The sequence below is a fragment of the Oryx dammah genome, unplaced genomic scaffold (genome assembly GCF_014754425.2).
Source record: "Oryx dammah isolate SB20612 unplaced genomic scaffold, SCBI_Odam_1.1 HiC_scaffold_19, whole genome shotgun sequence".
In the NCBI taxonomy this organism is placed as follows: domain Eukaryota; kingdom Metazoa; phylum Chordata; class Mammalia; order Artiodactyla; family Bovidae; genus Oryx; species Oryx dammah.
The window spans coordinates 21,098,673-21,123,266 of record NW_024070203.1 but is presented as its reverse complement, the minus strand read 5'-3'; the positions used below and the strand labels follow the sequence as shown (position 1 = coordinate 21,123,266).

Sequence of the window (24,594 nt, the reverse complement as noted above, 5' to 3'; positions counted from 1 at the left end):
CATTTATTGAGTGCTTACTGTATGCCTGAAGCTTCACATACACTAACTCATCTAAGCCTCAGAGCCCTAAATGAGATACTATCATTACTCCCATTTTACAGACAGGGAAACTGAGGACAAGGAAGGTCACCCTGGGTTCCTGACCCTTGACCCTGAGCCTCACCCATGACCTTTGACTGCTGACCATGCTGCACTTTAGCTCAGAGAGGGAGAAGGTCTGACCGCACTCCTGGTCTGGGCCGTTGGGAGAAAAGGATGCTGTGGCTTTGAAGACTGTGATCTGTTCAGTAAGGGGAGAGGCAGGGGAGGGGGCAGTTAGCACTGATGGGCACCTCCTGGGTGTGTGCAGTTTCTCGTATAATTCCGACATCATCGCCTCATACCAGTGCCCGAAGCTGGGGATAGAAGAAGCCAGATCACTTGTCCATTTGCCCTGCTTCTGAGAGGCACATGGAGGTTGGAGCCCAGGTCTGTCTGCCCACCTACTCCAGGTTCTGTCCACCTGCCACGCTGCCTGCCGTGAAGAGCTGCCGTCTTGTGGCCTTCACCCTGTGCCTGGCCCGATACTACCTCCTGTCATGCTCACACGGGATTCTCAGCATAGGCTGTGTCATCCCCATTGTACAGATGTGGAAACTGAGGCCCAGAGGGGCTAAGTGCTTCCCCTAAGTGAGTCAGCTAAGCAGTGATAGTGAGCATTTCCCTTGTTCACTGCATATCTCTAGGTGACCACTCTCTGGAACATGGCTGGTCTGTACTTTTGCACCTCTGGCTTTGGCAGATGGTGTGAAAATAAGTGCTATGTGTTACTCGTAGGCAAAGCTGTGAGAGCAGGGGTAGCCTTGTCCTTTCCCTGCTGCAGTGTCTGGGAAGGAGGGGTGTGATGGAACCTCCCCTTGCCTGGGGCTTGAAGGGGGTTGACACAGAGGAGAGCCCCCAGCACCTGCAGCAGGCCCTTGGCTGCTTTAAGCCCCTGAGTTGTTAGGATGTCCCTTCCTCTCAACCCACCCCGTCCTGACCACACAGGAGTGGGACCAGGCACTGGCCACACTGTCTTGCCTTCCACTCATGACTTTGTGCCACCAAGTAAGACCACTCTTCCTGCCTTTGGGGCTCAATGATCCAAAGAGTCCCAAAGGGCTAAAAGGCCGTCTTTGTCTTCTTTTCAGTTTCTCGAAGTGATGCTCCCAGCTTTTGCCCTTCGGTGGCTCTGCCTGCCCTCGCGGAGAATGGTGAGTCCTTGGTCTTGTTTGTCTCTCCTGTGTGAGGCTGACTTTCTCCTCGCTTCTGTCCAAGAGTTTATAGCTCACGGGAGCCCATCACGTTTCTGACCTCAAGCTCCTCTCGGTTAGACACATGCATGGAAAGGGCAAATACCAGCACCACAGCCATTTCATAGATGAGGAAACTTGCAGTGGTTAAATGACAGCCAAACAACGCAGCCAAGCGGAGGCCGAGTGGGACGGGAGCCCAGTACAATAAGTCCGCCACACGTGTATGCGTTCCATCCCAAGAGCGTGTTCGAGTCTGACAAACTTAGCTTAGGTACCCAGCTAACACAGTGGGCTATACAATAGTGTACTGTAATAGGTTTATAATGCTTTTTGCACAAATAATGCATACAAAACAAACACAAAAAATGAAACATGTTTAATCTTACAGTCCACTACCTTGAAAAGTATAGTAGTCCAACGCTACAGCTGGTGCGTCTCAGCAGTGCCAGCTATTTCACTGCTGCCTTTACGCCTGTTTCTGGACATCTTGGGCTTGAAATAAAGATACTGCACGACTGTGCTCTATGCAGTTCTGTACAGTAAAGTACACAAACACTACCGCTTGTAGAGGACGCACGCACCTGACCATGTACGCCAGACGCGTGAACTAGCTTACGTGATTGGGCGTGCGCGTGGACGTTTGCATCTTTGAAAGTCTGCAACTTGAAGGTCTGCATGTAGAGGGTTTCCTGGCGCTCTTGATTTCGTTCTAAGGTTTGCTTTCACTGTGTGGTGTGGTGACGAGGCCTGCACAACCCTGGGGCCATGTCCGGAGCCGTGGTGTTTGGGCCCAAAGTGAAAGGAGTCCGCTCTTCTATGTGCAGAGGAGTTGGCGCTCAGAGCCCCGGGTGCCCCCTAGTGGCACAGTGACCTCTGAGGCCGGGCACTGGCCCTGAGCTCAGGAGCACGGGCAGGCTGAGGCTGCTGTCCCTCCCACACCTGGCCCCGTGCCTGCCACCGCTGGCCCCATGTGCTGCCTGGGCAGCGGGAAGTGTGGGGCGCTGGGCGCCGGGCAGGGCAGGGTGGGAGCGGGCAGCCCAGCGTGGGCCTCACTGCGCCTCCCGCTTCTGCCTCCGCTTAGGAAACGCGAGGCTTTCATCATTCCTGTCCGGTGACACGATGTCTGAGGGGCGCTAGACGTGTGTCATTACAGCCCTGGCTGAAGGGACAGAAAGTGGCTCGTGTGGGAGGGATCGTTTTTAGTCAAGGCTGGGCTGAGAGTACAAATGTCCTCAACCGTGTCGTCACTTCCTTCACTCAGTGAAAAGAGCTGACTTTGTGTATACTTTTTTCCCCCTGAGCGTTCTATTCAGAATATCAATGTCTAAGCACTTACAGATTTCATGTCTAAGACTTTCGATCGTCACACCAACCTCTAAAGGCAGGTTCTATCTTCCTATTTGTTAATTACAGAAAAATGCAAATGATGCCAGAATACAGAAGGGAAAAAAAAAAATCACAGGATTATTTAGAAGTTACTCCATGTCAGTTAATACTTTGGTTTCTTTCCTAATCTCTTTAGATTTTTTTTGTGTGTGTGTGAAAAGTAGTTGTAGTCTCTCTTCAGTGTTTTGTTTTTACCTAATATTGCATCATGTGTAGATTTCCAAACTGTTGTAGATGTGCTGACCATTTGTGCATGCATGTATATATTCATTCATTCATTCGATCAAGCTGTTACCCCTAAAATGCTCCCACTCTGGTGATGAAGGAACAAAGGCAGAACAGTATCAGCCACGACTGTCATGCAGTTCACTAACTCATTCCTCTATTTCTGGGCATTTGACTGTTTTTGACTCCTCATCACCATGAACATATCACAAGAATCCCTTTGTGCATAAAGCTCTTTGCACTGTCCAGATTATTTCCTGGTGGTGGTGGGAGTACCTTCTCTGAAGCAGAATTACTGGGCTTGAAAACTCTAGATTTTAAAACTCTAGGTCTATATTGCCAAATTAGTCCCAAACCCTTGTTTGTAGTTTCATACTTGCTAGCAGTGAATCGAAGTGGTTTTTTCCATCACGTGCTTAGAATTCTTAAATACTATCACTAAGAAATCATTTATTAAATTTATGGATAAAGAAAGTTTTGATATCTTATGTCAAATGTATACTGTTAGATAGGAATCAATCAATGTATAAGCAGCTTCAGGTGATTTTACAATGCTTCCAGTCTGTTTTTGGTAAGATTTGTATTACTGAGATTTGGATCACCAACAAAAGGAAAAAGGTGTAGAATTCCACATCGCTCTTCATGAACACACAAAGTCTATGGATCTGGGTAGATGTTTTGAAAGTGGAATGAGATGTCACAGTGTTTTCAAATATGCCTTGGACGAGTGTGGTTTGAAAGCAGAAGAGGTGTGGGGCCAACATTCCACCTGTGCACAGAGCTCCCAGGTTGGAATTAAGAGTGTGAGCTTGTTCGTTTGATGTGTCAGAGGCAGGAGCGTCATTCTGCCTTCAGGGTATTGGTGCCTCTGTGTGATGCTGACATGGATGGTGTGTGTGCACACACATGCAAATACACACCAAGCATATGTAAATCCCTCATCTTTATGCACTTTTTATTCAGGGAGAAAAGGAAGTATTTATTAAATGCCAAACATTGTATAAATCATTTCACGCTCAAAAGAAAGTGAGATGGTCACGAGGTCTATTTTTCAAATAAGGAGTCCGTGGCTCCATTAGGGTAAATGAGCACACTGGGATTGGAACCCATGTGTTTCTGGCCCCACTAAGAGTTAGATGAAAATGTTTGGTTTGAGCTTCTGGAAGGGGTGACAGAGATGAACTTTCCCATCTCAGGCTTGTCCAGAGCCTTTTAAAGTCTTGGCCTTGTTTCTGTTATGAAGTTGTGTGTATAAGCTACCCCTTCAACGTCTGCTTGGAAAGGGGGATCCTGTTGTGGTGATGGGTGGATTAATGTGGATGGAGGAAGGTGACCTGTGACCTCAGGGCCTCTCTTGGGTACATTCTGTGTGCTAGGGACCACTCGAGGGCCTTGGTTTGTGTTGCTCCAAAGAAGGTTTCTAACACATTAGCGGGTTTGAAGACAGCAAAGTGAAAGTGTTAGTCTCTCAGTCGGATCCAACTCTTTGTGACCCACGGACTGTAGCCCGCCAGGCTCCTCTGTCCATGGGATTCTCTAGGCAAGAATACTGGAGTGGGTTGCCACTTGTTCCTCCAGGGCATCTTCCTGACCCAGGGATTGAACTCGAGTCTCCTGCATTGCAGGTGGATTCTTTACCCCTGAGCCACCTCCATAATGAGCTTCAAAATGACTCAAATGCTCTCCGTTTGGACTGAGGTGGAGATGCATGGTGCATGGACAAGCTAGGCTTTGAGAAAATAAGGACAATTGTGTCATCTATGTGTCGAGAGCCATTTTACTCTCCTAGGGAAAATTGTATGTTTTTTTAAAATAGACAGAATGGCAAAGATGCTATTTCTTCGTAAGAGAAAAGGTCCATTGCTTCTTAAAAGACCCGTGACAACCAGTCCAGAGTGATGTTCAGGACATTGGAGCCTTCCTGTATGATGGCCACTATCTCCCTGTCCCCTGCAGGTCTAGCCTGGGGTCTTTCAAGGGGTAATTCCCAGGATAATTGCTTGTCATCTACTATTTCAGAAGCTCTTCTTTTAGTGGTGTCATTGAAACAAACAGAGTATTTAGAGTGCAAGCCAGAGGAAAACACACAATGTGAGTTTTAGAAAATTGTGTCTGTGCTCTGAGTTTCTTTCACCTGAGGAATTTGAAACACCCTTTAAAATACGCCCCAGCTCTTGACTGTGAGCACAGGTTGCTACCGGCAGATCAAGGGTGTGGGTGAGGCTGCAGCTTGAGAGGGTGAGAGGTGTGGCTGAAGGAGATGCCTGGTCAGAGTCTGCCCTGCTCAGCTTCCCCAGCCTGGAGCTCAGCAACAGTGAAAAAGTCTGAATTCCAGGTTGATGGAGATAGAAGTGGCTGTGCCAACAGTCCTTCTTGGGGACACACGATTGTAGTCAATCAACTTTGTCTGCTTGGCCTCCGTCCTTTCCTGGCTGTGCCAAGGGGCTGATGGAATTCAGTTGATCTGTTCTGCAAATGTTTTCCATTAAGCTGGAGACAGAATTGTGTGATCCTAAAAAATGCCAGCATTGGCAGGGAGTGTGTGTCTGATTGAAGGAAACATCGGGGCATTCTGGTGTGGCCATGGGCTTTGAAGTCCGTCCACCCGGCTTCCAATCCTACCCCATCACTTAACCACTGGGCACTCTGGGGCCAGATTCCTCAGCCTCCTCAAGCCTCTGTTGGCCTCTGTAAAGTGAGGATGGTGGTGAAAAATAAGAAATATCAGTCTAGTAGGCTTGTGTTCTAGAATAAAGAGTACAAGGCTCGGCACAGAACCTGGTAAGACTGGGTGTTCAAAAAATGTCTGTAATAATTCCCAAGCCCAAACCCATCCTTTTACAGAGGAGGAAACAGGCAGAGAGAAAGAGTGACTCTCCCAAGTCACAGCCAGTTAAGGTCAGAGCTATTAAGTCATAAATGTTTCCATTATTATGTATCTAGCAACTTAATCTTTCAATCACTGTGCTAAGTACTTCCATATTTTCATCCCCACAACTACCCTCGGAGGCGTGCACCCTTATGTCCATTTTACAGACTTGGAAACTGTTGGGCAGAGAGGCCCAGGGTCATAGAATTAATGAATGGATGAATAGTAGAGCCGGGATTCAAACCCAATCTGATCCAAATCCAGAGTCTCCCCACTGAAGATGCTGACTGTTGCTGGTTGGGTCCCCCAGGAATCAGACTCGGCGATCAGAATGCAGGTCATTTTTTAGGAAGTGGAATCAAGGGGGTGAAGAGGAAAGAAGGACGGCGAGAGAACTTGAGCTTCAGTGTGACTTTAGCTCAGTTGATCTCTGGGGATGCTGGGATGACCTTTAAACTTGTTACACCCTCACATTGGTCACACATAGATATGGCTGCCCTTCTGGGGTGCCACCCTTCCTGCAGGGGTCTGACAGTAGGGTCTCTGCCAGCAGCTGGGGAAGAGCCCTTCATTCCTGAAGGCGGGTCTAGAGGACATCACAGCCTGCAACTCAGGGGCGCTATACTTTAATGATCTCATCTGGGGCTCATTTGAGGATGGAATGGGAGCTATTAACAACTTTGTCCTACAGCGACCCTGGGGCACCATCACCTGCCTGCCATAGCTGCTAGTGTGGTGATGCGTTAACCCATGCACATGCCAGTTCTTCATCCTTCTGGTCCCTGGGCTGAAAGGGCCATGTGAGCAGGCACTGACTCCAACATTGCCTCATGTTTGCATAAAACTTAAATCTTTTCAAAATGCACAGAGCTGACATGTGCACACATACACAGAGACACACAGCCTTTCTCTGGACCTCACAGTATAGACTCTGTCCCTATTCATGGGAAGTGGTGTCCAGGGCTAGAGTCCATATCCCAGGGCCCAGCAAGGCGAGGTTGGCAGGCATGCACTCTTTCCTGTCTGCAGCCTGTCAAGAGTGCTGAGTCTAGCTGGCAGCTGCAGTGCCCACCTAGATCAGTGCTTGCAGCCGGGACGCCCACCTGTCCTGGTCCCGCGCTGCCTGGGTGGCTGTGACTGGCAGGACTGAGTGTGCTCTGGGCAGAGCCTCGCATTGGGCAGCTCCCCTGGACCCATGCCCTGCTGCTCGGAGACCCAGGGACTGAGATGGAGAAACGGCTGGCAGACTGGAATCCCAGCCACAGCAGAGGGAAGTAAAGTGGGACACAGATGGAAACTGGCCCTCAGCTTGGAAGGCTTCACTTCTCTCCACGGAGGCAGGAGGAAGCCTCGGGCCAGCTGGTGAAGTGCAGGATTTGGGGCACAGTTATGGCTCTTCTGCCTCAGCTGCCATCCCCCTGCTCATTCTTTTATTCGTTCAACAAGTGTTTAGTGTTTAGTGAGCACTTACTCTGCCGGGCAATAGGTACAAGGGCCAGAGCCATGAACGGAGCCTCAGAAAGCCCTGCTCCGTGGAGCCTTCATCCTAGTATATCTTTGGGGCTGGTACCTCCTTGGCTCTGAGCTAACATCACCCTCGACCATCCCCACCACAGCAGCCTCTTTAGCACTCCCTACCCCTTTACCCTGCCTTAGTGTCTGTATATCTTTGTGCTGTGAAATCTTCTCCCTTGTGTACTTCCTGAGTAATTGTTTGCCCTCCTCTAAAAGGGAAGCCACATGGGGCAGGGGCTTTTATCTGTCTTGTTCACTGCTATATTTTAGCTCCTAGAAACATGACTGTACCTAGTCAGTTCTCAGGAAATAGTCCCCAAATGAGTAAACATATTTCTCTTGTTTGCTTGCTTGTGAGATTTCATGCTGCAAAGGGTAGATATTTGGTAATTCATGGTTTGATCCTAAACACTTAGCAAAGTGTCTAGTAGATGCTCAATCTTGTTTTATTTACAATTATTTGCTGTTTTAAAGAAAAATATAAATATTCATTTTGCTCTAGGTTAGTAGTTTAAAGCTAATAGTGATTCAATTAATGCTTGTTGAAAGTATGAATAGATTAATGAATGGTAACCAGGTGAATGGATTAGAGATCACATGAGATGTAGGAATCCTGTCTTTGCCCTCCTTAGGTTGTGAACTTGACCAATTTAAGGGATACTTATGAGTTTCCCTGGTGAGGGCTTCCCTGGTGGCTCAGAGGGTAAAGCATCCGCCTGCAATGTGGGAGACCTGGGTTCGATCCCTGGGTTGGGAAGATTCCCTGGAGAGGGAAATGGCAACCCACTCCATTATTCTTGCCTGGAGAATCCCATGGACGGAGTAGCCTGGTGGGCTACAGTCCATGGGGTCGCAAAGAGTTGGACACTACTGAGCAACTTCACTTCTGAGTTTCAGTTGTTACACTTATATAATGGAGATGATGGTGTCTTCAAAGAGGTTGTTATTGGACTTTAAAGATGCCTTATGTGTAAATTGCTGCCACAGTGCCTGATGAAGTTTGGCCTTGTTGGAATTAGGTCAAGCACTGCCAGTTCTAAGGGATCCTTTTCACAGGTCATCTTTGTGAATGGTGCCCCTGCACTTATACAGTATACAACCTGTGCAACTGTACGTGGTGTGTCTTGGAGACATTTGATTACGTTTGCTGAATAATTGTGTCTTAAACCTTTGTTAGATCTTAGAGACTGGAGAAAACAAAGGATTTATCTTGATAATTTCCTTCTCAGACAGCACAAGTTTTGTGCCTAGTCCATCAAGGATTGGCTCAATTGAACTGAAGGGAAATAGGGTAAAAAACAAAATATGCTAACCTAGGACCTACCTTCTTTTGTATAATAACATTTTCCCCAAGAGTGGTCACATTTTAAGAAGTGGGTAAACCAGGAAGATTTAATTTTTAAAAGTAGAAATTCAGACCCTTTATTAAGCATTTGAGGGGAAATATTTCAGAATGGTTACCCCTCCTAGGACCACTCTAATCACTGTGAGCTGACTATGAATTAAACCATCTCTGAAAGCAATCCATCAACAGTGGTAGATTTCCTTTATTTTTATGGGTTATAATAATTCTGTTGATTAAAAATGGTAATCCTATGTTACCAGTGGCTAGTGCTACACAAACTTTTTATTTTATTATTATTTTTTAATTTTTGTTGTTGTTAGTCGATAAGTCATGTCTGACTCTTGTGACCCCGTGGACTGTAGTCTGCCAGGCTCCCCTGTCCATGGGATTCTCCAGGCAAAAATGTGGGAGTGGGTTGCCATTTCCTTCTCCAGGGACTTCCCAACCCAGGGATTGAACCTGTGTCCCCTGCATTGCAGGAGGATTCTTTACCGCTGAGTCATCAGGAGCCTGTGCTGAATTCTCTGGCCTCCTTGGTGGAACAGAATCTCATTTGTCAGGGAAGTAGTCACCTTACCCCCTCGATGAGTGGAGTCCAGAAGTGGAGAGGAACCCAGCTCAAGGGCATCGTGGGAGGGCTTCCATGTAGACGTTGCCTCATGGAGGGGGCAGCAGGGCATGAGATGAGAGGGGTGGGGTCAGAGGATGGAGGAAGAGGCATTCTGGTCCTGCTGTGATGGTGTGAGGTGGAGAGGATGAGGTCCCCATCAGTGGAGTATTCAAGCATGTTGGAGATTCCCTCGCTGTGGGAGGGGGTAGCTTCAGTGGCCTCTTTGCTTCTCTTTTAACTTTTCTATTTTGGTAATTCTAATGACTGGTTCAGTTACACTTTGAGGCGTGGTTTTTTATTTTCTTCTGTTTTTGTGATAACTTACCCAGAGAGAAGCAGAAAGCTCTTGGTAGATGTTTTTAGAAGCAGAAGCAGTGAAGCGGAGAGACCTTGGCATTGGGCAAATCTGGGTTTCAATTCCAGTTCTGCTCCTGCTCTGTGTAACCTGGTTCAGTCCCTTCACTTCTCTGAGCCCCGGGTTCTTCGAGGCACTCTTCACCATATCCCCTGCATCCATGAGCTGCTATGAGATTTGGGTGAATCAGGCAGGATGAGTGTTTAGTATGATACCTAACATGTCCAGTGAGTAAGGGGTCAGTGGGGACAGTTCAGCAGCTCCTGCCCCCACAGTGGCTGGAGAGGCGGAGGGTGGGAGTGCTGTCTTGAGAGCCTGCCTGCCTGGGCTTAAACCAACTCTGTGACCTTGTGCCTGGGTTCAAACCAACTCTGTGACCTTGCACAAGTTACCCACAGTCCACTGAGAGGTCATGGTGGCCGCTGTCCCATGCAAGAGCTCAGTGTCCCTAGAGAAGCCTCTGTATTATTGGAACTACTTCACTCAGCTCACGTTGGTCCTCAATGCATGTGTGCCTCTGAGTTTCCGCATGTTTCCCTGCCTTCCTAGGACCACTCGGTGACTCCAAGGAAGAGTAATTACGCTCTGAGTAATCCAGCTGTCCTGCCACCTCCCAGGAAGCCTTTGTATGGGGGTGGAATTTGGGGCCTCCACTTGATAAGAGTCAAACTTCTTTGAGAGAAATCAGATTCAACCTGAGCCTTTGACTTTCCACTAGGAAATTCTGCTTGTGACACATTTAGTGATTTGCCGTGAGGACGTGGACAGAGTCTGGTTTCTTGGGTATGCTTTTTCTTAGACATTTCTTGAGAAGTGTCTTTGAAGTTAGCAATGTAAAAGGTGATTGCTCACCAACCACAAGCTCATAACCTTAATAAATGCGGGACTGTTTCAGATGTCTTTGAAAACCCCTGCCAGGGATGTACATGCTGCTTGCATGCCTGCTAAGTCACTTCAGTCATGTCTGACTCTTTGGGACCCCATGTAGCCCACCAGGCTCCTCTGTCCATGGCATTCTTCAGGGAAGAATACTGAAGTGGGTTGCCATTTCCTACTCCAGGGAATCTTCCCGACCCAGGGACTGAATCTCTGCCTTTTAAGTCTCCAGCACTGGCAGGCAAATTCTTTATCACTAGTGTTGTCTGGGAAGCCTAGGTCACTGAAGGAAATAAATTTTTGAGTCTGGAATTGAGCCCAGGGAGGAAGAGGGCAGCTACAGTGGGGTGGGGATTTGAAGGGGACAGTCTGGGTCAAGTCCTTGACTTGACGTCAATTCATGCGCTGTGATTTTGGCCATGTGATTCACCAGCTCCAAGCTTCAGTTTGAAAGTTGTAGTCACTCAGTTCAGTTCATTTCAGTTCAGTCACTCAGTCGTGTCCAACTCTGCAATACAATGGACTGTAGCCAGCCAGACTCCTCTGTCCATGTAATTTTCCAGACAAGATTATTAGAGTAGATTGCCATTCCCCTCTCCAGGGCATCTTCCCTACCCAGGGATCGAACCCAGGTCTCCTGCATTGCAGGCAAGTTCTTAACTATACGAGCCACCAGAGAAGCCCCCATTATTAAATATCACAGTTTAAATGAAAATGTTTCACAAACAGGAATGGGCCACATAAAAGTGAGATATTATAAAATCAAATGCACATTATTTGCTTTCTATGTGATCCACTGATCAATTAATTGATTTTATTCAGTTAGTATTTACTGAGGTCTTGTGGTAGGAGAACAATCATAGCATTAATATTTATAGAGATGAAAAAAGAGTGAGTATCCCATTTCTCCTTTATTAATTAAGGAACTCTGTTCATTCACTCATTTGTTACATGTTTATGGATTGGGCAGTTCATGCAAAATTGTGATATTGATATTCCTGTTTAGCACATAGGACCCTAGATCCTTTAGTAAATGCTAGCTACAACTTTATTTGACTTCCTAGGTTGGCTCAGTGGTAAAAAAAAAATCTGCCTGCCAATGCAGGAGACTTGGGTTAAACCCCTGGGTCAGGAAGATCTTCTAGAGAAGGAAATGGCAATCCACTCAGTATTCTTGTCTGGGAAATCCCATACACAGAGAAGCCTGGCAGGCTACAATCCATGGGCTCACAAAAGAGTTGTCATGACTCTTTTAGTTTAACAACTAAACTGCAACTATATCTCTATATCTATCCTTATTTTTTGGCCACACCCTGCGCAACATGTAGGATTGTAGTCCCGGGGCCAGGAATCAAACCGGGCCCCCTGCAATGGAAGTGGCCAGTCTTAACCACTAAACTGCCAGGGAAGTTCCGCTATTGTTAGTATTTTTATATGCTATTATGACAAGTCTTGGAGAATTAATAAAACCAAGGCAGACTCTTTGATTTCTAGAAATTTAACAGATCTCATAATTTAACAGAGGAAAAAAACATAAGTAACTTCCAATGCTGTATATCAGTGGAACACTTGACATATTTATAAGAAACTTAGAGCAGAAGAAAAACTCTTGGGAATGGCAGAGGAAGGACTCTTGGGAGGGTTTGCGAGGGAAGTGACATCTGTGTTGAATTTTGAAAGATGATATGAGCTCATCAGGTGCATAAACTGACTTCACTTTGCAAGTGCACACAAAGGGAATAGTGAACAAAGTCAGACAGCACCGAAGGTTTTGCTAGACTGCCAAACATGAGTTTGGGGTGGTAGGAAGTAGGTGGATGAGAGAGGAGCCTGGAGAGGCAGGTGAGGGAGGCAGCAGACAGAACGTGTGAAAACGTGGAGGTCGTGTGTTTTTTTTTTTTTTTTTTTTTACTAGAAAATCAGATAAATGCATTTACCCCGCACAGAGTATCCACTTATAATGGATATTTAGACTTGAAAAAAAAAGAGCCATTTATTTTGACTTTCCTTCTGGATTGTGACCTTTCTAGATGGACAGTCTACTGATATACTGGTTAAGGATACTGTTGAACATTTCAGGTTGGCAGTCTCTTGGGTAGTGCTGCCAGTTCTCAAAAAGATAATGCAAGGAGGGAATGAGTTAAAGAGCGTGAGGATGGAAGTAAGACTTCAGTGTCCAGCTTTCAACATGCCGAGTTTGGGATGCTTCAGGGAGGTATCTAGTGAGTCCTGAATATCTCAGCGTGAGGCTTGGGCAAAGGTCTGTCCTGGGGATACTTCTGACAATCACTGGCATGTCAGTGGCATTTTAAGCCTTGGGGGTCATGAGATCCCCCTTGGAGAGTATAGAGAATGTAAATAGTAAAGGTCAGGGACAGACCCCCAAGGAACTGTGCTCTTTAAGGGAAGAGCAGAGGCCAGAAGAGGAGCTAAAAGGAGCAGCATGGTGTGTGGAGTCATGGAAACCAGGGGAGGGCCGTGTGGTCAGTACCTTCAAGGAAGATGGGGACTGTGCATGTTCACTGGATTAGTCATGAAGGGCCCTTTGCAAATTTCACTGGTGACGAGGGAAGAAACTACATAGTAGTGATTTGACAAAAATGGAAACTATAGACTTTCCAAAAAATCTTGGCTCTGAAGTCAAAGAGAGAATGAGATTGACAGCTAAAAAAAGAACTGTGGAACATTTGTTGGTAACCACGCATTTGTAGGTCATGAATCATCCATGATAAAGTATTGGAATGTATCCTCCATAGGTACCAGATTTTGCATGTATTTTCATGCAAACGACTCCCTGAAACCCAGACCTCAAGTTAAGAAACCTAAGGTGATGGGTTGGTTTCACAGTAGAGAAATGTGGGTGTGTTTTCACGCAAAGACTGAAGTGTCAGTGTCGAGGGTAGGTGGGGCGTGTAGGAGAGGTGGGAGTGAGTGTATAGGAGATGGGGCGGAGAGGGGGAAATTGGAGATGGATGTCCAACTGGCTTCAAACAGCCACCCTTTCTCTCAGGAGAAACAATGAGGGAAAGATGGGAGGCTTCACAGAAAGCAGAAGGGGGGCGGGAGTTAGAGCCGATGCCGATAATGGTCACTTTTTCTCTGGGAGGCAAGAGATCAGGCACCTCGTGAGAGTGCAAGGGTCATGGTGACGCCTGGGCCCGAGGAGAACGGGAGACAGGACAACAGCGTCAGGCTGCACGGAGAGCTCAGTGGAGGCTGAAGACTCAAAACCTGTAAAGGCGCCAGTCTGTCTGTGGGTGTTTCTTTAGCTGTGCTCAGGTTGAGAGAACGTGCAGGGGAAGCAGGCCCACCGGATTAATCCAACAGAAGGGACGGGGGTGGAGAGCACTAGTAGAAGCGAGGTTGAAACGCTGGACCAAGCCATGAGAGGCCTTGGTTTATGAGAAGCCAGTGAAGATGGATAACCTGGAGGGGTTAGAGAGGAGAAGTCATAGTGAAATGAAAGAGCTGATTTTCATGGAATGAAGTATAAAAATCCTGGAAGGAAGGAGGGCTGTAGCAACAAGTGGCACTTTGAGTGAGTGGCATTGGCATGGCGATGGAGCTCAGTGCCTTGGCAGAGTTTGGCTGTGGAGGTGCTTGGCTGGGGTGAGTGCAGATACCGTTTTCTGTGTTTGAAGAGGTCAGGAAGATGAGACCAGAATGTGAAATGGGCCATCTGCTTTACCCGTAGATGATAAAGTCACTTTAGCAGTAGCTGGGGTGAAAATGGAAATTATTTTAGCAAAGATAATAGCTGGCAAAGAATTGGAAGAATGTGGGGGAATGACCAGACATCCCTAGTTGGGGATGAGAGAAATACTAGAAGGTTCTATAGCAGAAGACTGTAACCCAAAATGAAGACAGGGAACTTTATGGTAGGAACCCTTGTTTCCAGGAGACAGTGGATAGGGAAGGATGAGACAGGATCAGGGGTTTGCTGTGACAGCAGGGAGATGGTTTCAGAGAGCTGGGAGCCACAGGAGCTTGGTTCAGAAGTAGGGTAAGACCATGTTGATTTAGGCTTGGATTCTATCCTTGAATTGGAGGACATCTCATGTTTGCTAACTTTTCCTTCTACCAAATAAGAACCATCAAAAAACCCAAGCCAAACGAATCTTTGTTTGTAAAAGGACTTTAACATGCCAAGTTAGGAAGGAAGGGCAACTATCAACATGTCATGCTGCTGCTGCTGCTGCTGCTGCTAAGTCGCTTCAGTCGTGTCCGACTCTTTGTCACCCATAGATAGCAGCCTCTGTCCCTGGGATTCTCCAGGCAAGAATACTGGTGTGGGTTGCCATTAAAATTACACGATTTTACCTTCCAGATGGCATTCCCCAGGTGACTCCTCATTCCTGGAAAAAGTACAGAAACTCCCTGTCAACTTTCCTGTTGAGTTTTTGGTTCCCAGAATGTAGACCCTCCACCCATCTTGGTGCATAGTGACTGAACCCATGGCTCTTCTGTCTGTGCCTTCTGGACCAGTGGTGGCAAAGCACAGCGTGCAGTCTGTACAGAACCTCTAATCTGAGAATGGATATGGAACATACAGATAGTATGCAGCAGAGAACGAATGTGGGGCAGCAAAGCTTCAAACATTCACTATCTGGCTTCTGACAGAAAAGTCTTGCTGGCCCTACTCTAGCCTGAACATGTGCTGTCTTCTCCATCCTTCCTCCCAAGTCCCCGAATCATCTGAGCACATCTTCTCTGGTCCTCCCAGGCCACGTAACCTACCCCTTACTGTGTGACAGGCTTGACCAGGAAAGTGAAGAGGTGGCAGCAGTCCTATTAGTACTGTCAATGCTCGTGTTTTGGCTGAAAATGCCCTGTTTCATTAATACAAGTGACAACACATACACCCTCATGCGTTCAGCAATTTGGAACAGAGGTTGAAGCTCTGGCTTTGGAGGCCAACACACAGGGGTGAATCTTTAGAAAATGTTACTGAGCACTCTCCTGTGCCAAGCAGTTTGCAGGCATCAATCCATTCAGCCCCCACCCTCACCACGTGTCCAAGGCTCACTGTCTTCTCGTGCCATGACACACACTGGGCGCAATGACATGGCACTGGGAAAACCAGGTGGAGCACTGCCACTGGCCCAGCAGCCTCCACCCCCCTCCCCCCGAGAGACTGGAAGGATCCAGAGCAAACTCTGACCCTTAGCATATGGGAAGCCCTGACTCAGGTGACATCGGGTGGCCAGACTATTCCAGTTTACAGAGTGCAGTTTACCCTAAGTCAAAGCTAGCAGTGGGCAGAGCTTGGGACTGGGGCAGGCAGAGTGCCCCCAGAGTGGTCCTGCCTTAAAACATGCATGCAGAGGTGACGAGAACAGTCACGGACACAGCTGTGTATAAATTAAGTGAAACAACACGTAGCACATCACAGTGTGTCTGGCAAATAGGAACTGCTTAAGAAACATTAGCCATTGTAATATGACATGATAAGAGTTATCATTAGGCTCAGCATTTCTGAGCAACAGGGAGCACAGCAAGCTCACTGTAAATCAAGGAATGGATGTTTTTGCTGAATATTCACTCACTGTATTAGTTCAGGCTATGTAACGAAATACCACTAACTGGGGGCTTAAACAATAGGAAATTAGTCTCTCCCAGTTCTGGAGGCTGGACGTCCAAGGTCAAGGTGCTTGCAGGGCGGGTCCCTTCTGATGGCCATGAAGTAAGAATCTATTTCAGAACCCTCTCCTTGGCTTGTTGATGGTGGTCATCTCCCTCTGTCTGCTTATCATTTTCCTTTAATGCCCACTTCTAGGACTTAATTTCCCCTTTTCATGAAGACCCCAGGCTCTTTGGATTAGGGACCAGGGCTTCCCTGGAGGCACTAGTGGTAAAGAACCCACCTGCCAATGCAGGTAGATGTAAGAGATGTGGGTTTGATCCCTGGGTTGGGAAGAACCCCTGGAGGAGGGCATGGCAACCCACTGCAGTATTCTTGCCTTGAGAATCCCATGGACAGAGGAGCTTGGTGGGCTACCATCCATAGGGTTGCAAAGAGCTGGACACGACTGAAGCGACTTAGCACAGCAAGCACTGATGACCCTATTTTAACTAGATTACCTCCGTAAAAGCCCTGTCTTCAAATAGCATCCCATTCAGAGGTGCGGGGGGTTAGGATGAATTTGAAGTGTGAGTCTTGGAGTGGAGGTGGGACACAGTTCCACCACAGTACTCGGGCACCATCCCTCTGCTAAGCTCTGGAGGCGCAGAGTCAAAGATGAAAACCTGCCCTCTGGGGAGCTCAAAGTAAGTACTTAGGGGCTGAGCAGGGGTAAATATGTCCTTGGATACTTTTATAGTGTTATAAATGTTAAAATGGGTCCAGTAGGGTCTGCTTTAGATGTCAGGCATTTTTCTTTGAAGATATGCGAGATGGATAGTTAGCTCCGGTCCCATTTTCATCTCGCAGATGATTGCAAAATAACAAGGGGTGTCTTTTTTCTTTCTGTTATCAAAGGAACATCTAGGGTTTTTTTATGCTAATGAGGGTAAAAATAGCCCAGTGTGACGTGGTTCTCACTTGAAAGACAGTGTCTGGTGAGAAATGAGGTTGTCTGAGCAGTGGTCCCGTCTTATAATGATAGCACACAAGTATCTTCATCAGCTAGAGCTAGCGGCCATAAAACTGTGAAAGCAGCATCAACAACCCTATTACCCTCTGTTTATGCCAAGGTCACGGAGGACTGCTGGTGCCTGAAATGGTTTTCCTGTCTGAAAGCCTTGTCCTGTCTGAAAGACTTCAAAACGTTGATGTTTTCCCCCAGCCAGCCAGCCTGGGCATGGAAACCACCTCTAATATTTCCTCAAGCTTTTCCCATATCCAGCACTGATAAGTGTTGAGGAGCAGAAAGGAATTCTTGGTTCTTAATTGCAAGAAAAACAGTATGAGTCCTGGTTTCTTCTCAGTGCTTTAGAGTTTCTACTTTTTATCTCCGTTCTTGGTGATTCTTAAGAAAATCCCATCAGTCTTTTCATTTAACAAATGAGTCTGTGATTATTTGAACATTGGCGAGGTCAGGCATTCGCAACTGGCTTGACATTTCTGCACTTGGATCTGATTAAAAATCATTGAAAGGCTCCTTGCCCTCGTTTTGAGAGGCGAAGGCCAGAGTGGATGCTTGCCCTTGCTAACAACAGTCAGCAAGGGACAGACCTGCTCCTTCTGTCTCAACACAGGTCTGCAGTTATGTGGGCATTTGTTTTGTTGTGGCTATTTTTAACACCTGAAATTACTCTATTTGAACCTTAACATCAATATCAAACATTTCCTTCTTTAACTGATGTCTATTTGGAAAGGGATAAAGGAAGGCAGGAAGACAGGAAAGCAAGAAAAGAGGAAGGAAGGGAGGGAGGAAGCGAAGGGAATGAAATACGGTTTTCAATATTTTGGTGGAAATCTTCAAATGTATTTTAGTCTAGTGATTTAAGCTTAGTCGACATTAAAACGGAATAATGCTGCCTGGAAGGGAATGGAAGGGCCCTGGTATCACACCGAGGCCTGCTCTACCCAAAGTTGCAGGTCATGCTGCCCCCTACCCTCAGCCCCGCCCCATCTCAGCAACGCTGTGGTGTGCAGGGAGACATAATCAAATTACCTGGAGACTTCAAAAAATTCCTCCTGCCTTCGCCTGATCCCGCCATGCCAGCCTTGTCCCAAGACCCCTGGCTTTCTGCCCGGGGGACTCTATCAACACCTCCCCTCCCGCCTCTGGCCCTGGGACTCCTTGGTGAGGCCATTGGCACAGGGGACCCAGGCCACGTGCCTGGCACTGAGGCCTGCTGCTGAACACAGTGACATTTGGAAACAGCTGCATTTTGGGGTTTTGTGAGCCCAGCATGTCCCCGAGGGAACCCATCGCTGGCCTCACCCTCTGTCCTGCTCTGCGCTCCACACCGTGTTCTTTCTTTCCTCATGGACATTTTCCACTGCACGCTCTGTTGTCCAACCCAGAAATCCCATGGTCTTCATCACCTTCTCCCTTACCCTGTCCTGTCAATTCTGCCTCCTCAGCCCCTCTGGGAACTGTCCTTTCCTTTCCACTCCAAATCTTTCTTTCTTGGCCACACTGGGCAGCTTGCAGGATCTTAGTTCCCTGACCAGGAGTTGAACTGGGCCCATGGCAGTGAAAGCACCAAGTCCTAAGCATTGGACCGCCAGTGAATTCCAATGACTTTCTTTTTTAAATAAGTTATGCTGGCAATGCGATTTGTAAAATACATTTTACACAAAGGAAAAAAACTAATCAACAAACCACAGAGGCTGCATTTCAGGGGTGACTATCCCTTTGGGTGAGTCTGAAAGCCACCGCCGCCTCATTCACCTGGTGAATTAACCAGAACCCTTGGAGTAAACCGTGGATGCTGAAGCTGAAGGAGCTGGGCTCAAGCTCAAGCATCATCACTTGTCGGCTAAGCTCTTTGCCTGTGTTTCTGGATCTGTTTGCTCGCCTGTAAAATATGCACATAATGGTGCCCACAGCATGGTTTATCGTGAATATTAAGTAGCAGTGGTATTGCTGAGTCCTCGACAAATTAGTGAACTCTTATGAAATGCTACCAAGACTACCCAGCTTTCATGCTTCACTATGATTTTGCATTCACAAGGGACTTGCTGTCAGAGTTTTTCATGAGGTGCATATAGAACCTCAGATGTTAGATTCAGCATGGCAGCAATGATTCATCCAGGGGTCCTGTGGGCCAGGGGAGGGGGGCTGGTGCCGGGTGGGGCAGAGAGCTGGATCCAGGCCCTGGGATGGCCACTGATGAGCTGGCTCTCACTCTGGCAGTGACAGTCACTCTTTAATTAGAGCGCTTTCCCCTAGACATCAACCTAAACGTGGAGGGCAGCCAAAGCTTCCATTTTAAGACCATAATTGGTAGGTTCAGTCCTGAAATCCCATCATAAGTTTTCTCTGAAATTCCCCTGTACTCACCATCTAATAATATGTGCCTCAGATCAGCCGTGTTACAAAAATGCCACTTGCACTTGCTATGGAAATAGCAACACATGGAGGATGGTTAAGAAGATGACAGCCCTAGGTTTCCCAGCCTGCAGGGAAACCAGGTCCCAAGTTCAGAAATACATGGTTCGAGATTCTGAAACTGGTCCCACAGCTCCAGGACGAGTGTGGGGGTCTCACCTTCCTCTTCCTGAATCCACGTGAGATCTGCTTGCATTATTTGGCACTTCTCTGAGTACACCTTTTTTTCTCTCTCTTCTTTTTCTTCCTTCCTTCCTTTCCTTTTCTCTTTTCTTTTCTTTTTTTTAATTAAAAAAATGGGTAGTGGTACTTGGTTGTTTTGCTACTCTATTTACTATTCTAATTTTAGTGACCCTCAGTACTGTGGTGTCAAAGACAGGTTCGAGATAAAAGCAATAGGCTTCCTCATATAGCTAAGAGCACGGCGTTAACAAAGGCAACAACCTTTTCCTATCCGAGGATGGTCTTCTGGAGAGGATGCTCACCATGTGGGAGGCTCAGAGGGATGCAAAGGAGCACTGACTTGGAGCCAAGAGGCTCTGTCTCGGGCTTTGTCACCATCCAGCTGGCACTGAGTCGGTGATGCCATCCAAACGTCTCATCCTCATCAACTACCTGTACATATATAAGCCCTCCCTGTTGAGCCCTGCCCCTACCCCTCTAGGTCATCACAGAGCACTGAGCTGAGCTCCCTGTGCTGTACAGCAGCTTCCCACTAGCTGTCTATTTCACACATGGTCGGGTATATATGTCAGGGCTACTTTCTGTCATACAGAGTGAAGTAAGTCAGAAAGAGAAAAACAAATATTGCACGTTCATGTGTATATGTGGAATCTAAAAAATGGTACAGATGAACCTATTTGCAGGGCGGGAATAGAGACGCAGATGTAGAGAATGGACTTGTGGGTACAGCGCGGGGAGAGGAGGATGGGGCGAATTGTCTTCATCTTTTAAAGAGGATGTCTTGGCTGGGGTTTTCCAGGAAAGACTCTGAGATAGAGTTGCATGCAGACAGTTTAGCGCACAGTGCTCTTGGGAGCAACACATGTAAGGCAGAATTGGGCTGGGGGTGAAGTAGAATGTGGATGCAAACCAAATCCTGGCCTCATGGATGCCTCAGTGAGCGGTGAAGCTGAGTTGGCCCCTGGGGGTTTTCCCATCTTGGGGCCAGAGAATTGGAACTTTGGAGATCCACCTGGACTAGTCTGGGGATGAAGGTTGACTCTGCGGACGGAGGCGGCTGGCCTAGTCCTAGGTAATTCCTAGGGAGGGACTCGGCCAGCAGCCCGAACCACTTGGGGGAAATGAGAGCTTTCCCCAGCTTCCTAGCACTTGGGGAAATGAGAGCCTTGGCCCTGAAGGCAGCCTACACAGTGCATCGCAAAGCACCACATGACCAGCACTGTGTGTGTGCTCAGCCACGCCCCACTCTTTGTGATCCCTTGGGCCCTGTCAGGCTCCTTTGGCCATGCATTTCTGCAGGCAAGAATACTTAAGTGGGTAGCCATTCCCATTTTCAGGGCATCTTTCCGGCCCAGGCATCAAACCCTACTCTCTTGCATCTCCTGCATTGGCAGGCAGATTCTTTCTCACTGCGCCAACCAACACTGATGAGCCTGTTATTATCATGGTTGCTGGCATTATTCTGATTTTTGCATTATAACAACCGTGTGTGTGTGTTGGTCACTCATTCATGTCTGACTCTTTGTGACCCCATGGACTGTAGCTCACCAGGCTCCTCCATCCATGGGATTCTCCAGGCAAGTATACTGGAGTGGGTTGCCATTGCCTTCCCCAGGGACTCTTCCCTACCCAGGGATCAAACCCGCGTTTCCTGCACTGGCAGGTGGATTCCTTACCATCTGAGCTACCGGCGAAGCCCATAGCAACTGTACTATGATGTTTTTCTTATCCTTTCACATTCTCTCCCATTCCCCTGTAAGCTGCTCAATAGAAATGCCCATGCTTTTGTTGGTTCGTTTGTTTTGTTTTTTAACCTCTGTATTCCCAGGCTTGAGCACATAGAAATTTGGAGTTTGGCTCATAGAAATCATTGAAAAAATTGCTGTAGAATGGAGAGATGGATAAAGGAGTGGGGTCACACGAGAATGGAGACCCCCAGAAGAAGCCCTGGGGCGCCCTTTGGGAACATCGTGTGATGCCCCACTGACAGTCCCCTTCTCTCCCTTCCAGTCGCTCTGGACTCATGGCAGTCCCTGGCCCTCTCTGCAGCGATTGTTGATCCATCCATCAGGAACTTTGATGTTGCGCACGTCAGCACCACTGCCATGGGGAATTTCTCTGCGGCCCGAGACCGCTGCTTGTGGGGTAAGGGGAATGTCCATCCTCTAGGTAGGGGGTGGAGTGGGACGAGGGTCCTCTCATACAAGTGCTGCTGAAGATTCTGACCTCAGAAACACATAGGAGACCCCAAGATCACCTGGGGGGCCTGGCCAGAAAGATGTCACCTGGGGGATGAACCCTGGCTGGGCTCTCCTCTGTAGTCTCATCCTCCTGCAGAGTTGACCCATGGCCAGGGTCTCCAAGAGGCTAAGCCAGCCAGAAAATGAGCAACACTGAGCCAGGTCAGAGGAAGGATCGAGGAGGCTAGTCTGAGATGGGGGAGATGGGTGGAGGCTGTGATGGCTGTCCTCAGATGACAGGTGCCTGGTCATGACAGTGAAAAAAGATATTGTTCTGGCCAAGTTCATGAGGCAAAGTGAAGACGTGTGTTGTGGTTGTTCAGTTGCTCAATCGTGTCTGAGTCTGTGACCTCATGAGCTGCAGCATGCCAGGCTTCCCTGACCTTCACTGTCTCTCGGAGTTTGCTCAAACTCATATCCATTGAGTGGATGATGCCATCCAACCATCTCGCCCTCTCCCCCTTCTCCTGCCCTCAGCATTATTCAGTGCTATACAGAGAACTTTATAATAGGCAAAGCTGTCCCCAGATGCCTACTTCCTTTAGAGGGTTTTGGTCACTGGTATGCAAACAAAAGCTAGGTGACAACCCGATAGGAAGGTTCTACAAAGACTTTACTTTATGAAAGAGATCAAGATTAGATAACGTTTGTGAAAGATGAAAGTTGCTCAGTTGTGTCCGATTCTTTGCGACCCCATGGACCTTACAGTCCATGGAATTCTCCAGGCCAGTATACTGGAGTGCGTAGCCTTTCTCCTCTCCAGGGGATCTTCTCAACACAGGGATCAAACCCAGTTCTGCATTGCAGGCAGATTCTTTACCAGCTGAGCCAGAAGGGAAGCCCATTTATGCTTCTGCAATTTTGAGATTCCGTGGATCTCCTCCTCTACAAGGCTGGATAACAACATGCACAAATTACAGACAGGGCTGCCATGTACAGCTGTATAGGTTGTACATTGTACAACTCTGGGTGGTGCCACAACTCAGAGATTAGGCTATGAATAAGGGCTTTAGGCAATGCACGGTTTGCTCAATTGAATGAAACATCATTATTTTCACGGCTGTTCTTAGGACTAAATATCCTAATGCCATGAATCATTTAAACTGTCTAGGGCAGGACCTGGTTTACATGGGAAAGGACATAACCCTGATGAGGCAGAAGGCAGAGGGAGATGAGGCTGAAGAGGAAGGCATGGGCTAGAGTATGAAGGGCCTTGTCCTGTATGACTTAATTCTGAGGCCAGTGGGGAGCCGTGAAGGTGCTTTAAACAGAAAAATGACAAGAGCATATTTGTGGATAAATAACCAAAGAAAACACTGATTGTTGTGTGGAAAATAGATTGATGGGAGAGTTGAGTCCCCCACCAACACTGTTTTATTCCAAGATTCTAGCCCTGTACCAGGTGCTAAAATGAAGGAGTGAGTGTTTGTATGCATGCATAATTGGATAGATTAATGGGTGATGCATAAGTGGATGTATAGATTCATGAAGTGTGATGGGATGAAGGATGTCTAGCTGGCTTATGCCCTGAGAAACTGTGACTTTGGGCTGACCCTGAAGGAAAGTGAGGAGACTGCAGAGGAGTGCTCACCCATGTCTTCTCTCTCAGACAAATTCCTTCCTGCCAGGCACCTCAGGTTGTCTTGGGACAAATGGAAGAGTGGGTGGATGGATGATACACAGATTCACGGATGTATAATTACATGAAAGGATGAATGGATGATGCTTGGATAGATGGAATGATGCATGCATGGATTCATGGACGTATGGTTAGATGGCAGGATGAATGGATGGATGGATGGATGGATTCATGGATCATAACGGGATGGATGGATCAGTGGATGCGTGGATTTATGAATGTATGGTTGGATGGTAAGATAGATGGTTGGATGGATGAATGGATGAACTGATGGGTTCACGGATGCATGACTGGATGGATGGATCAATGGATACATGGATTCATGAATGTCTTTTTGAATACTTGACTGAGATGATCTCTCAGGCTCAATCCCCACCCTTCTTCTCCTCCACAGAGTGTTCCCGTCACCAGGACTGCCTTGTCACCACTCTGCAGACCCAACCTGGAGCTGTGAGGTGTATGTTCTATGCTGATACCCAGAGCTGCACACATAGCCTGCAGGCCCAGAACTGCCGACTTCTGCTCCACGAAGAGGCCACCTACATCTACCGGAAGCCAAGTAAGTGCCAGCCTGTGTATTTGCAGACATTCCCGAGGGCCTGAGTATGGCTGAGAGGGACTGTCGGAGCATGTGGTGACTCATGGGTGGCAGCTTTTGAGGTTCTTAAGGAAAAGTCAGTCAAAGTCATCTTAGGCTATGTGGCACTTACATGGGATGAACTGAAGGAAGACAAAAAAGCCAACTTCTGACCTAGAACTTCTCTGCACTGTCTGTATTCATGACTTCTTTTGAGTTACAGAAGCCATTTTGGCCTTCGAGTTTCTGCATAAAAGAATTCATTAGGCCACTTTTTAGTACTGTTTCAGAGTTTATAAAGTTGTTTCACATACCTTATCTTGTTGGATCCTCATGTTATCCTGTGAGATATCAAGATAAAGGATTGATCCCTTTCTTAGAGACCAGGAGACTCTGGTCCAGAGAAGTTAGGTTACTTCTCTGATTTCATACAACTAGTGATGACAGAACAGGGACTTGGAGCCAGGTCTTTTATCTCTAGAGGCAATCCTCTCCCAC

General features: G+C 47.4%; 1 protein-coding gene across 1 annotated transcript in view; it reads left to right on the top strand.

The window, feature by feature from the left end:
* Window positions 1–24,594, top strand: part of TG (thyroglobulin) — a 231,788-nt gene that overhangs the window by 90,109 nt on the left and 117,085 nt on the right. Inside the window, exons 35-37 of the mRNA XM_040262090.1 lie at window positions 1,170–1,232; window positions 21,651–21,785; window positions 23,914–24,078. Coding sequence (XP_040118024.1) covers window positions 1,170–1,232; window positions 21,651–21,785; window positions 23,914–24,078 — 363 coding nt within the window. The remainder of the gene's footprint in view (window positions 1–1,169; window positions 1,233–21,650; window positions 21,786–23,913; window positions 24,079–24,594) is intronic.